This window comes from Ambystoma mexicanum, chromosome 5q (assembly GCF_040938575.1).
Source record: "Ambystoma mexicanum isolate Mex_15411 chromosome 5q, UKY_AmexF1_1, whole genome shotgun sequence".
Taxonomy (NCBI): Eukaryota; Metazoa; Chordata; class Amphibia; order Caudata; family Ambystomatidae; genus Ambystoma; species Ambystoma mexicanum.
In genome coordinates, this window is record NC_090933.1 from 1,365,607,074 (window position 1) to 1,365,622,792 (window position 15,719).

The window sequence follows — 15,719 nt, forward strand, 5'->3', positions numbered from 1 at the left end:
TTGGCACCACTGAACAATGGCAGGGAGAGAACCCTGATAATCAGCCGGTTCCAGAGGAGGAGGCACGGGAGGAAAGGGGATGCAAGGCCCTAGAGGAAGCTTCCTTCTGTGAAATGCCCCTAGACATCCCGGGACCAGAACTTAAATATCCTGCCCCCGAAAATCAGCAACCCAGGGAACAGAAGGTGGGCAGGAGAAACAAAGAGACTAAAATGAGGAAGAAAGTCCTTCAACGATGGGGGAATTCCTCCCAAAGAAAAATGGGTCCCAAAAGACCATAACCCAGACTGGGTAGATGTGGGGACTGATTCAGAATTGTACATTCCTGAACCCCAGAAATGCCATCCAGAGAACATAACGATCACTGAGGGATTCTCCCTACAAACCGGTTCTAGTGTCTGTCTCCAGGTAAAGGAGGACAGCACAGAGCTAAGGGGAAAAGAAGATTCTGAAATCCCACCTATTTCAGAATGCCAAATTTTCTTTACAGATACCCGAACTCTGATACAGAAAACTGTCCAAAACCCCACAGTGTCGGAGTCCAAAATAAAGAAACTAACTGCCCAGCTTGCCCAAAATGCCCATTTCCTTTGCCTCTCGGAGGAAAAAGAAGGTAGGTTCTATGCCCCCGTCCGTGTGCAAGGGTAATGTGCATTTTTAGCACTGGTGGACACTGGATCCCAAGCCACTCTTCTGTACAAAAGGGCCTTTGATCAGCAAAATTCAGGAAGTGGGAGAGACACCAGATCCCTCTCAACCCTTTTCCGGACAACTCCAGAACTTCAACGGGAATGCCGATCTGGAGATAAAAATTGGGTGACACAAGGTGAAACACCCGGTTATAGTTGTGACTCCAGAGGGGACCCCTGTCTGTTATGGAATGACCTCCTTTGGAGGTTGTCTCCCCTAATAGACTGTGTGAACGAGGTCCTCTGGACTCAGGTTAACCAGCCCATAACATTAAAACAGAGCATCAACCATGACAGTTTAAATGGCACATGTCACATCTGACCAAACTGAGTTCCATTTTCAAAACTATATTCAGAAAATGGGTGAACAGCTGTTCTTCCCTATTCAGTTAAATAAGAGGAGGGAGCCTGTTCTCGCCAGAGTATGCATGAATAATGGAACAAGTTTTCATCAGCGAAGCATTGTTCAGGAAACTCCCAAACGATATGGCCTTTCCCACATTTAAATTAGTTGATTAGTGGGAAATGGGACTGGAAACTCCCAATTGCAACATGTCCTGCCTAGCAGGTGTATGCTTAAAAAGGTCCAGAGGTGATAAAATCATAGAGCATAATTGTTGGGTCGTGAGAGATGTCCCCTCTGCATTCTACTTAGGTAGTGACATTCTCAATTGGTTTGTAATTAATTTGGACCTCATGAATCACAAAGCCTCATCCCGACTAAGGGGCAACCCTATGGGCTTTTATGATTCTAAAAAGGCATTTTGGTCACCTCACTTGCTACCGTATGCAGATGAAATTCAAATTGGAGAGGAGATCACAATCCCAGAAGGGACCAGACAATTCCCACTTTACTTAAAAATTAAGAGAAGACAAAAACTCCAAAACCCCGACGCGTATGTACACCTCAATTCCCATCTCCAACAGCAGGGGTTGGGGTTGAACCCAACCCAACACCATTAGTTGACTTAGAACGCAACACCATTCCAATAATGGTGGATAACAGCAACCCTAAGAGTATCACTCTGGGTGCCGATACCTTTTTTGGAATGGCGGTTGATGACCAGCATTTTTACATGACCTATACCCAATGACTGATATAACTATGACGATGACATACCGCCAGAAAAGATCTTCACCTGGCAAGGGGGGAATTTCTTGGTGTACTCTTCCTGCCCTTACTGGAAGGAAGAGGTGACCTATGACATCAGGAAGGATGAGGTGATAGTGATGGTCCACAATGACTGCCTCTCCTACCTGACACCCTCTGTCCAGGTCACCACCCTCACCAGAGATCTCTCAACCCAGCTGGAGGAGACTGCTGATAACGCAAAATCCAAGGTCTTCCCAGGCTTAAGACAGATGGTTGAAGAACGGGTTAACCTCGCTGATGCCTGTGAGCCCAAGGAACAAAAGCAAAAGTTGAAGCAGGTGTTTTTAGATTTTGAAGAAATCTTTACTGTGGACTTGTACGACTGTGGTCGCACCAAGATACACTCTACCTCAATTCCCATGGACCCTGGAATGACTCCTGTATTTGTGAGGCAATACTAATTGCCGCTCATGTCTATGGAGTCCCTTACAGAAATCATAAAAAACCTAGAGTCCCATGGGATAAATTGTCCTGTCCACAGTACGTTTAATAATCCGATAATGGACAATGGAGATTTTTTGCAGACCTTAGGGAGCTGAACAAACGGGTCCACATGACCCGTTGGCCTCTTCCCTACAAAGACAAGGGACTGGCCCAGCTCCAGGGGTCAAAGGTGTACACCAATATTGACCTGACCAATGGAAACTGGACAGTACCCTTAAGTAGGGAAGACCAGTACAAGCTGTAATTCACTTTTTGGGGGGGCAGCAGCATACATGGACCCAGAGACACTTCAGATACATAAACCCTGGAAATTAATTCAACATCTTTCTACATAAGGCCATGCTGGACTGGGGTGAAAGGGGTAACCTGGCAAATGTGTATGATGGCACTTTTTTAAAAAAATAATTAAACCTTCCGCTTTAGTCGCTACAGATAGCTAAATATCCCTATACAGAGAACACGCTCGCTGTCCCTTGGAATTTAGTATCCCTAGTGTGGCGCTGGTGTGTCACCTATCTGGGAGAGGGGACAAGTGAGAAAGCACTCCCTAGCCTGGCTCACTACTTTCCTATGCTAAAAGCTGCACAATAGGGGCAGTCAACAATCGTCTTTAATGGCGTTGCTGTCCCTTCATGTGACTTATCTTAAAATACTGTGGAGCACCCACCGTCTAGTGGAACTGTTTCCACTGGATTTTGGTAAAAGATTATGTGTGTCCTATATTCCAGATCACTTTATGGTTATCGTGAATCTGGTGGGTCGGATTAGCTGCCTAATCCAACCAGTGTCAACCGGTTTCAGCAGGGTAACTTGTTTGCTGCTTTCTTCAGGACCGTATATAGTGCCCCATGCGGACACTTGTTCAATCATAAAAAGGACAGTTCTTATTATGGCTGTCTTCTAATTTATTTTGCTGGTGTGGGCATCCTCCACATAGTTGGGACATTTCATTGTTCCGTCCATTCCCTTAAAGGGCAAATACATACAAATCAGACGACTGAATTTCCATGACTACTGGTTTACTATACTTTAGTGTCCTTAGTCTCTCTTACCAGAAACTTGTGGCCTGTATAGTGTAGGCGTGAATCTGGTCTCTGTGGTACATCTGTTGATCCTCTCTGGAGTAAGTGACCACCAGTAAGTTGCTCCATACCCTCCAACTGAAAGATGGAAGGGAATCCTGGAGTGCTGCTCCCTGATGAAGGAGAATTTCACCAAATGAACCACATTCTGTCCTACTGTCCACCAACAAAAAGTCATGGCAGAGCAGGGGGGGATCTGTGGGGTACATTTACCAGCCCTAACAGAAATCCCCTTCACCAAAAACTGCATTAAACAAGACCACAACAACGGATGTGCTTTTTATTTGCTTGGCACATGTGTAGCGAGTTCCAAACCCTGTCACCCAAAGAATGGCTGCATTTGCTTTATTTCATTTAAAATATAAGAAAAGTGACCAGAAATCAGAACAGCTACATTTGCTGTTCTGCTATGTGAAAACTAAAAGCTGCACCCAGCAGTTAAAACAGTACAATTTGCTCTTTAGTTCATGTTAAACACTCCAAAGTTATGTGCTCCATTGAAACACAGCCCGCCTCGTGTATTTCATCTGATTGTCTAGAAATAAGGCAATACATCTCCAGAACGGCAATATGTTACTGATAAAATACTTGAAGGGCAAAGAATTTGGTGTTTTCATTCAACACAGCTTTTTGTTTTCTTTTGCAGTGAAATATGGCGCTCGAATTGCATGAAGCAAAAGAAATGACATGGAGTTTTGTTTATCCATGTTGAGGTCAATGAAATTCTTGGCAGTATAGCTCTGTGTTCAGAAACAGACTGTATCTGTGAAAGCCCTCCAGAAGGTTCATTAAAAAGAAACTGTGTGCGGCAGAAACCACATTTGTGAAATTGACATGAAAATGAATAAATACATGTGTAGATCTGATTTTGTGCAGATCAGGAAAATGCCATGTTAAAATGAACTATTAAATGACACCCTGCGCTTGCACAGAAATATGATTTTATGTGTGGGTGAAGGGGCTGCAAAGCCATGTATATTATGCTCCTTTCCCCACCAAAAGACTTCGATCAGCCTGGCTGAGGCCCAGGAATTCCAGTCAAACCACTTTCGATCCAACAAGTAATATGATTCTGCGAGGACATGTGCTGGGACTGACAGTGTGATCATTGCTGGTTCTGCTAGACTAACAGACATGACTGTCCAAAAAGACCAAGGAAGGGAGTGAAGCCCAGTGTTGACCCAGAGGTGTGATTTCCTTCAGTACCTTCTCCCAGGAAGCTCTTTGTTGCAACCCAAGCCTGGCAGAGAGAATTTGGCTGTGGGTGGTTTGCCAGACCACCCACACAATGACTCATCCAGCCCATTGATTTTAAAAACAAACTGTTGTACATTAAGACATTTTGCTCAGCAAACTAAATAAGCAATAATTCAATATTATGCCAGTATTTCATGGGATTTTTGGACAAGCATGAAGAGACCCTGTGCATGTTTCTGGCACTTGGTGAACTGGAATGGCAGGAAAAAATGTATTTTTGGGTGAATTATAAATGGCAAAGCCAAATACTAGTGTTCATGTGTGTAGCTATTTGCAGAATTTTAAATATTATGCTTTTCTTGAAAATGACGAAATTGTGCCAAAAGGCGATGCAAAATCACACAGTTTGCAATCGGAATGTCCAATTCCCTCTGACCGATGGAATCTCCATATCTGCTTTTTATGATGGTGACTAGTATATTTTTGAAGTTTTGCTCCATAACTTATTTTGTCAAAAAATAGTCTTTGTGAAACTAAGAAAATCATAAATACACACACATAAAATTATGTCATTTCCCCTGAACCAATCAGCCCCGGGAAAGAATGGGGACACAGGGAGACTGCCTTATTCTGCACAGAATGGCAACTCCAGAGTACTTCCCACAGATTGTAAAATTCTATGATGTCACTTTGGCTATATAAGCAGGAGACAGCGAAATACAAGGGATAATCTCATAACTCAAAAACCAGATCTAGAGGCAGCTGATTCCATCCAAACAAACCACTGAAATCCATTTAAGAGCCAGGAAAGTAGAACCATCTCTCCATCCAGGCAGAACCACCCATCCAGATCCAGGCATACCCAATAATCTATGCGGAAAGGAGGAAACGCAGCTGATCCCATTTAGGAGAGACCAGTGACCAGACCTAGCCCAGCTGACCCATCCCGCGGTCCTCAGTGAGCAGACCTTGCCCAGCTGATCCCATCCAGGAGAGCCCAGCTGTCCCAGTGACCAGATCTCTTGGCTTGCTGTCCCAGTGACCAGATTCCTTGGTCCTGTTGTCCAGAGACCTTGCTGGCTGTCCAAATTACCATACTTAAGCTTACCTTGTAGGTATCATATCACCAGTACCCAAAAACTGCATATCCCGCTCTATTACCCTTTCATCCTATTAAAATCCCATCCAAAATCCCAAATTGCCAGCATCATATGTTCCCCTCTACTTAGGAGAATCTGTGTTAGTCCCTATCTGTTAGCATAAGCCTTTTATAATTTATCCAGTTGTCCATATACTGTTAAATGTATTGCCTCAACAATGTTTGATTTTGCTCTGATTTTTCATTGAATTCTAAAAATAAATACATATACGAGCCATCAGGTTGGATTAGGACTTCAGAGGATTTACATGGCAGAATTAAACCTAGCGAAGAACTTTATCCTAGCTATTCTCCAGATCCCGTACTCCTACTCAAAGAGAACATCATTTCATGTAAAGTAATGAGTATTTTTAACCCCCCCTTCCCAAAGAAATTGAGAAACCTTTCAGACTTTGGATTCTGATTCATCAACATGCTCTTTCTTGTAAAAATTGTTTTGATACAATTAAAAGCAAATAAAATAATGTCATTGTTAGACACCAGCCTAGTTCATGGTCCATTACGAAACAGGGTATTTGTCAAGGTGGGTATGAGACGGGTATTGTGCCTTCTCAATAAATTGTCAGTGGAAGAAATCCCTGGCTGGAGTGTGCAGTGACATAAAACTGTTATAAGAGGCAATCGTGGGTTCAGCAGCGGGGCCCGGGGTGAGGGCTGCTCCCAAGGAGGGAAAGCTCATGCATCATCAGCGAGCGCTCGGCATGTAGGTACTTGGGCAATGTCCACTGATTCTCTCGCACCCAGGATGGTTTCAGATTGTGGTAAACTCGCTGCAGTCACTACTGGACTTGTTTATCGTCCTTTTTTGCTCACTCTTGTGCCATTTTGATGCTTCAATAGTCTAATTGTGTCCTGGATCCCTCCCAGGAACCTCCTTTTATCATTCCTTGCTTCTTGAGTTAAATCAATAAGGGTTTTGACGATCACCCCCTCTGTATCCTTTTCCCATGATCTCTTTTCTCTAGTAGCCTCAATAAATTATTCAATAAAGACCAACTTGGTGTGCATTAAGGCAAGTAGCGTTGCCTGGTCTTTAAGACTCTCATTTAGGTTTTCATACAGTTTTAAAAAGGGTGGCAGTGTAATGGAGACCATCGAGCCAATGACAGCCTTTAGATGGGCTGTCTGGGCATCTGTACAGCCCACTTTTAGGGAGGCTTCCTTCTGACCTCGCAAATGTGCACAAGATGTTGTCATGCATCTTTCTCTTAACTCCTGAGGATCTTGGAGGTTCCCTATTTCCTCCTGATTGGAGTGCTCACTAGAGTCGTCACTTGAACTTGGAGCGTCACACTAAAGGCGATGTCCCCTTGCAGACTCTCCACCAAAGCCCTGTCTGGAGGTCGTTCCCAATGATAGGTGGGGATGAGCTCCGGGAGCCAAAGGGATATTAAGAGGAGCTGCAGATTTTGGCTTCTTACACGGAATTCCCAAGCATGGCTCTGGGTCAATTCCAACTTCTGTGATTAGGCGCTTTGCACCCCTAGGATTACAATCCATACTTAATTGCACCATCAAGTTGCAATATCCTTTGTGAATCTTGCCACCAAAGAATTTCCCTCTGTTAAGGCCTGCGAGCCCAAGTCCAGTTCCCACGCTCATTCCAGTGTTGAAGAAGGCGTAGCGGACGATAGGACCCTCTAGGCCTCGCAATACTTTTTTTATTAAAGTCTTGTATGTGTGTGTGAACTTCGGTTTGACTGGCACCATTCTGCAAAGCAGAGCTCTCTGCTCCCACAGTGCTTGCCAGTGTCTTATCCTCCAACCCCAAAGGCTGCATCTCACATTCCCTCCCTCAGATAGGGGACTGCAGGAGACCGATCGGATGCGGGAATACAGCTGGAATGGAACCCGCAGCCACTCTGCATAGGATGGTTCACTCCACTCCTCCTTAAGCGCTACAGGTGGTAGCATCACTGACCTCTGCAGGTGCTACAGGCACTGCTGGTTGTTGAACATCTCTTTATTTAGAGCAATTTTATTTTTCCATATTCTGACAATGATTTACTCTGTGATTTGGACGTTCCCTTTTTTCTGTCAGGGAATAAAGAGAGCATAGAAACTGGGGCTGAGTCTGGGGCTGCTTCATCCTGGGGTTTAGACGCTTCATGATTTAAGAGATTTGTTCATGAGGAAGCACCATCTAACGAGGAATCCCCATCACAAAATGTTGGCTCCCCCATCCTTACCTCTGCCACCATGTTCAGCATTCTGTTATCCCCAAACTCAATGCTCTTTTCTGTCAACTGGATTTTGTGACGGAGGGTGGGAGGTGGTAACAGAGGCAGGGATGTCAAACAACTGTGGAGGGGTCGTGGGCACAAGACACCCTAGGAGCAGGCCAGTTCTGGTTTAGACCACTATGCTTGGAATTGTAGGTGCCAAGCTCCCCAACTGGCCCATGGCTCCAAAGGTTCTAATAGATGGTACTGTTTTTGTAACTTTAACCAAAATTAGACTGTTAGAACCAGACACTCAGTTACCTCCATTTTGCTGAGTCTGTTCTTGGCTACAGATTCTCTGCAGCCCTCCAGCGCCCGCATCATTGCTGGCTCCATAGACTCTGGAAAAACTCTACCAACACTTGGCCAACACTCCGGCAACACCCCGCGTAGTGAGTGAAGAGTGTGTAGAGGGGCTCCTCCTCCTACTGTTGCACAGGAATAGAAGACAGACTCTGTCCTCCAGCAACAGGAAACACTGAAGCAGCAGCACCAGGAAACACTGAACAACAATGAACAGCACAGCAAGCAAAACATTTAGACAGTGAACATTCTAGTAGTGAGCAACATTTTGGCTCAATGAAAATTCGTTAGCATATATGTTTGTTAGCGTGTTGGCCATCAAATTTAACATGTTTTGCATATGTGACTTTATGGTGCACACGTCTCTTTGAACAGTTAGAATAATGATGCAATTGTAATACACTTATGAATAAAATATAGGGCCTCATTCCGAGTTTGGAGGTAGCCATGGCGCTATTTGTGCGATGGCTGCCTCCAAACTCAGGGCCGGATCCGGTCTGGCAGAAAGGGGACTTACCGGGTCATTCCAACCTTGGTGGACCGGTAAATTCCCATTCTGTAGACCATTCCCCATTCCAATTTGAGCCCCCGTAGGGCTCAGTGGGAATGGGGAAGGCGCTAATTACGGGCCTGCGAATAGTGGGCCAGTTATTAGTGCCCTGGTCCCTTAGCGAGACCCGCAAAGGACATGTGGTCAGACCACACGTCCTTTGCGGGTCCCGCTAATGGACCTCGGAATTGGGCGGTAAGGGTTTAACGGCACCGGTCTCCTTACCAGTGACCATTAACCCTTACCGCCCAACTCGAAATGAGGGCCATAGTTTTAGATGCGTTTTAGTAGTCATCACATGCTTCGATTAAACAGCATCCAAAAGCAACTATTTTTTCTTAAATAACTGCAGAGGTCTAGATGCTCAATGAATGTACTGCCACAATGCATTCTCAGAAGGAAGGTCTAGATGCTCAAGGAATTTACTGACACAATGCATTCTCAGAAGGAAGGTCTAGATGCTCAATGAAAGTACTGCCACAATCCATTCTCAGAAGGAAGGTCTAGAAGCTCAATGAATGTACTGCCACAATGCATTCTCAGAAGGAAGGTCTAGATGCTCAAGGAATGCACCTCCACAATGCATTCTCAGAAGGAAGGTCTAGATGCCCAAGGAATGTACTGCCACAATGCATTCTCAGAAGGAAGGTGTGGATGCTCAATAAATGTACTGCCACAATGCCTTCTTAGAAGGAAGGTCTAGATGCTTATTGATGGTACTGCCACAATGCATTCTCAGAAGGAAGGTCTAGATGCTTATTGATGGTACTGCCACTATGCATTCTCAGAAGGAAGGTCTAGATGTTCAATGAATGTACTGCCACAATGCATTCTCAGAAGGAAGATCTAGATGCTTATTGATGGTACTGCCACAATGCATTGTCAGAAGGAAGGTATAGATGTTCAATGAATGTACAGACACAATGCCTTCTCAGAAGGAAGGTCTAGATGCTTATTGATGGTACTGCCACAATGCATTGTCAGAAGGAAGGTATAGATGTTCAATGAATGTACAGCCACAATGCCTTCTCAGAAGGAAGGTCTAGATGCTTATTGATGGTACTGCCACACTGCATTCTCAGAGGGAAGGTATAGATGTTAAATGAATGAACTGCCACAATGCATTCTCAAAAGGAAGGTGTAGATGCGCAATGAATGTACTGCCACAATGCATTCTCAAAAGGACGATCTAGATGCTCAATGAAGGCACTGCCACAATGCATTCTCAGAAGGAAGGTCAAAATTCTCAATGAATGAACTGCAACAGTGTATTCTCAGAAAGCTCTGTTGGGTTTCTTTTGGCCCGTCTAACCTGGACAGGGTATCTCCGTCAGCTGGAGTTCTTGTTGTCTTCCACAGTGATGTGCATGAATGCATTTTCATGAACTAACCTTAATCCAACATTGATCTTGGTGTTTTTCTTTTCAGCAACAATGTTGTTATCAATTTCCGAGAGCCTGCTGATCGTCTGCTGATCCTTAGCATGTACGTTGCCTCAGGAATCCATAATTTCCACCGGTTCCTCTAATCAATTTTATAAAATTGATCAGCGTCACCAAGTACTTGTCCGAAATTGCAAGGGCATTTGCATCCATAAAAATAAAACCTCAAGTTCGTTGAGAAAAATGAAAACTACTTTGCACATGAAATCAAAGACATTTCCCCTAAAGCCACAAACATGCCACTGGCAAAACCCTTGCATCACATTGCACGTCATTTATTAAAGGGCCCCTCCCACATCCATGTTCTGTCCTTGTCTCCATAAATGTCAACTGGGAATGGGTAAACCCCTGTATTCCCTTGCACGTCTGACCATTCCACTTAGAACAATGGCGGAGACCCAACTAAAGCTGACCAGGAATGATTGCAAAGCACACACGTATGCAATTTACAAACCACTCAAAATGTTTACACTTCAGGAAAACACCAGCACACTTTACTGTTACATTTGAAAACATTTAATTCTACAAAGTATACTAATATGTCTACAGGTATTTAAAAAAAAAATCTTTTCAAATGTTACAACCTGTCAACATATGAAAAGGTGATTGTTTTAAGCATCGGTTACTTTTGAATTTTTTTGTCATCAGAGACTTCAAATATGTAATTTTTAATCATTTTCATTTTTGAGCAGTTACTTTTTATCTGATAATTTTCAATCTGGAAAAATTCCACCAGTTGAGGCACTACTAGCTAGTTTCCTCCCCGACTGTGCCTCTCCTTTTATTGGTAAATCCCTGATCTTCCATTGTATTCCAGAGCCTCATTGAGGGTGGATTATGTTGTGATCTATCTACAGTAGGTGTGCAGACCAACCTAAACATTGCCATTAAAATCACTTTTCCTGAAGCAAAGTCAGAGACAAAGGCCTACACTTGGGTGAGTAATAATTCCTGTTCAGTATTTGGTTCCCAAAGCAGGGCCTGCAGTTTAGGCCAGTGGGTAGAAGAGACATTTAAAAGTTTGAAAATATAATACATTGTGAATCGGAAGAGCATGAGCCACTTCTAATGTTGAATAAATGTGGCCTTTCTGTGATCTTGGGCAGCTTATCTTTCTTTCGTCCAGTTGATGTCTGTTCATCACAGGTCCCTGGACCTCCTGCAGACTTGCTCTCATTGCTGCTCGTCATATCATGTTCTATCTTGAAATCAAATTAAAGAAAAGGATCATATTGAAATGTTGTACTTTGCCTTAATATTAATTCTCCTTATATTGACTGACTATAATGTTACATTTTCCAAATAAACATTCATTACACACTTGACCTTCTTAAGCAAAGATTGTTTAAGTGAGGGTATCACCCAAAAGTTCAATTCAGGCTCACGGTGGCAGGAAAGAAAAGACACACGTAAGGAAAGACTTTCTCTATGAATGTGTCACTGTATGTGTACAGGTGCTTCTGATGCTCGCCATCGTAAATTGATAATACTTGGCCTTCACAGTCAAGGAATACTCCAAGTGTTCTTACTAAGCCTTTGACACTCTTATATAGGTAAGGAACAGTGTCTATGTGATGTAATTTGAAAAATGTGAAACCCCACCACCCAACATCAGTATCATAGAAATGAATGTGCCCCCCTTTTAGAGCAGACTGTTTTACTATGCCCACAGAATAAAGAAAATTTACTTTCACATTCTTAACTTTGATTTTCGGTGACAATGTTAACTCCCAGTAGTGCTTTCCCGATGTGAAGCCCTCTGACCCCAGGACACACTTGTTGGTTGTAAATCTCTCTGTATTGTTGAGAACACTTTTTGGTTTCTCAAGGTAGGTGATCGTCTTCCCGTCAGTGGAGATGTTGAGTGAAGCGTGAGCAGTGTCGGGATTCAGGGTGAGAGACTCTGGGGAGAGAAGGAGAGGGAGGTTAGTGTAGTCCCCATTGGCGCATCTCTGGAAGGACTTGGCATGTTACAAGTGAAGGCAAGACATGAGAAGTGGCACTGTCATGATGGCGCAATCGCTTGAGAACTGACATAAGTGGGTGATGATCTTCCAGGTTTAAACACAGGAGTTTGGCATTCCTGGGCCACTGTCAGATATCAGAGCCTGTAATAAATGCTGGGAGCTGAATGAGAACTCCCCTTTCTTGCTGTTTCAATGTGTCACTGGATCATAAAAGGAGTGCCACGCACGGGCAGAAGCATGCAGCCACCTCCAGCATGACACAAGCTGTGTGCACATCACAGTGGAAGAATAGTTAGGGCTACAGGAAAGTCTAACAGTCTAACAGATGGACACCTGCGCTACAGCAGGGTTCACACAAGGCAGTAAAGTAAATATTCCGGCTCCCTGCTGTCAAAACTAAAATCAGACTAAGGGAGCCCTGCTGGCAGATCTCTCAGTACATGCTGTTTGTTGTATGGGAGGAAAAGTCATTTAGGCCCCCTCCCCTCCATTCCCTTCTTGTGCGCACACTATGCTCATCTCACGGCTGCCCATGTGCCTGTGGCCAGAGGTGCCGGAAGGCCTCGGGACAACACATATGTAACTCACGTCAATAAAAGGGCTGAAGAGGGCTGATTACTGACTCCATTTTGTACATACCAAGCTCACAGCAAAGCCATCCTGCAGGCCTGCAGCTCTTCCCTGCCACTGCACACAGTTAGCCAGCTACTCCCTCCACCTCCTCCCCTCTGGTGTCCCTGCAGCTGGCCCATTCTCACGGAAGACTGGGCACGCACAGCTACAAGTTATGTACTTTATCTCTCACCTTCCCCCTTACATCACTGACCTGTAAATGACCGGGCCAGAGCCTGGGCCTGGAAAAAACCATTCATCTCCACAAACATGCCTCATTATTTGCAGATGCTGCCCTTAAGATATGTAACATGTGCAACCCCCCAACTTCACACCCCTTTTGATGTGGCAGATGCATGCCCCACGACTGTGTGTCACCTTGCTTCACCCACAACGCCAACCCCACCTGAGGTCATAAATTCTCTCCTGTGTTAACGTGTAAGGGAGCTGTCCCAGTGATAAGTAACAGAATGATGAACACTTAATCGATCTGATTAAACTTGATTACAATGAATGCAATATCATGACCCACATATTGGTGTTCTATAATATGGGTTACATGCCTTTCAGTACCAAATGCTCTTACAAATGTGTTAGGTGCTAGGTGACCCATATGTTATGATGTAAAATGGGTAGTCCACATGCTCACTTGTTTTTCACTACTGTGCGTACTCACAAATGTATTGAGATGTTATAAGGTTCCCGTGTACAATATAAAAGGTGCGGCCACAAGACTAATGCAAATGAAGGCAATTCTGTAGCACAGGTGGCCAGGGTATATGTGAAGAAAGAGCACACAATATAGTCAGAACCTGCTTTCTACTTGTTTTAAATAAAGTGACAGTAAACATGATCGAACCCCATGCCACTGGTTCACTTATAAATCCACTAATCAAACTGGGCCAAACTTGAAGAACCAAAGGGCCCTCTCTCCCCTCTCCAGCAGCGCCGCGCACGAAGAACACACAGCCCCCACCTTCTTACCTCCTTATGATAGTGCTGCGGCCAAAGGCCCATGTCTCACTGATGCCTTAATGCTACAAATGTGTCCACTCCTATTTCCACTCTGCCCGCACAGAATGCTCAACTCCTTGCCCCCTGACTCAAGATGGGCCCCTTACCTCTCCCCCTCTCAGGGACACAAGACATAACATGTGACATATATGGTCCTCCTCCGAACGTCATGATGTCAATGGTCATTTTTTATGAGTGTCTTTTATTGCATACTTTGAAGTGGTGTTAAGACTCGAGAGTTAGTGTCAATCACCTTATCCGGAGATACATAACCTTCACCTCACACTGACCAGCCCGGCTGAGGCACGTGATGTCCACCTTCCCGCCAAGCAACTATCCAATCATCTGGAGGCAGCGCCTACACAGTTATACTGGATTTGTGACTCTAGCAATGATAACTCTTATTACTTAAAGCATGACGTCATTTATGATGCTGTAACCCTTTTTAAAGTACTGCCAGAGTGATATTGGGCAGAGCGCTCGCAGAGTTTGCAGAGTCATCTGCTTGCCCTATTTTAGAGTAACTTTACTTTCACTTTCACACGCACTTGATGTTGGTCTCATTCCCTCCTGGGGTCTGTCCATTATTTACTCTCATTGGGGAGTTTGAATTGCATGTTGGGGACTGCTCACTTTCACTGTTTAGTACTTAGATGCAAATAAATGTATCTTTGACATGTTTTTAATGTGCTGTTTTATACACTCATGACACACTCCTATTGAACTCTGACCTTTACTGTCTATTGTCACATACATGGCAGGTAAGTGCAGACAGAGCTTTCATACACTTCCTCTGGATTCTGGAAAACCGCTTCCATGACCACGGGCACAAGTAAAGAATGTCCTTTCAGACATCATTTGCTGAACAGTTTCATTCTGTGCCACTCATTGTCTTTCCACCGGTGCCAGATTCTAGAGACTTTGCACCGGTGCAAGTGCAATGTTCTCAGTATTATCCCTTGGGCAGAGTTTTCCCCAGTACAAGTAATATTGGTGCCATTTTGTTATTCCTGTCCACCATGACAAGTGCTTAATGGGAAATGAGGGCTCTGCGGATCAAGAAATTGTGTGAGATAGTTTTAAAGCAACGATCAGGGGAAAATGTATAAGTAGGCCTTCTCGCCTTAAGAAGAAAACTGTGGATGAACTGAACGCAATAGAAGCAAAGTTATCAAGTTTCCTGCAGAAGTACAACTGATTGGGTAAGGCTAAGGATAGGCTTAAGATGGACAGGGTTTTTATTTTTTTTTACGAAACAAAAATATTACGAAAGTGGAGACAAAAGTGGGCGTTTACGGCAAATAAGTAGAAGGGTATGCGAGAGAGATCATATGTTCAGGGGATAGAAGATGAAAGTGGCCAATTAGTTTGGAAAAATGTTGAGATATGTGCAGGCTTTAAACATGATTATGAGAAATTGTATACGGAGGAAGTGAGATCAACCTTCCTCAGAATACGCCTGAACATGCTTCCAACAAGATCACACCTTGCCATCACCAAGCAGATTCCCTGCAAGATTCCCTGAAAGGATCAATACTGTCGTTTTTGTGATGTGCAAAAATCCATTGAAATCTTGTTCCACCTTGTAATGGAATGCCCTTCCCTCTCTTCTCAATGCAAAGAATTTGGGGCTTTTTTTAAACTCTCTGACCAGCAGATGACCACAGAAGAAAGATGGTCTACCTTCCTAAGCGGGCAGAACAACAAATACACCTACACAATAGCCCTATTTCTCCAAACCATCCTTGAACTCAACAAATGAAGTGATTTGTTTGCTCTTTTCTCCTATCTCTCAATTTCTATCTTTCTTAAAACACGTTTATACAATGAAAAATTTTATAAATAAACTATGCCATTAAAAAAAAAAATTGAACATATTGACATG

The 15,719-nt window shown here is 43.9% G+C and overlaps 1 protein-coding gene across 1 annotated transcript in view; it reads right to left on the minus strand.

Moving 5' to 3' along the window:
- Window positions 1-15,719, minus strand: part of LOC138498429 (scavenger receptor cysteine-rich type 1 protein M130-like) — a 950,335-nt gene that overhangs the window by 370,057 nt on the left and 564,559 nt on the right. Inside the window, exon 7 of the mRNA XM_069622185.1 lies at window positions 11,627-12,144. Within this exon, the coding sequence (XP_069478286.1) occupies window positions 11,627-12,144 (518 nt within the window). The remainder of the gene's footprint in view (window positions 1-11,626; window positions 12,145-15,719) is intronic.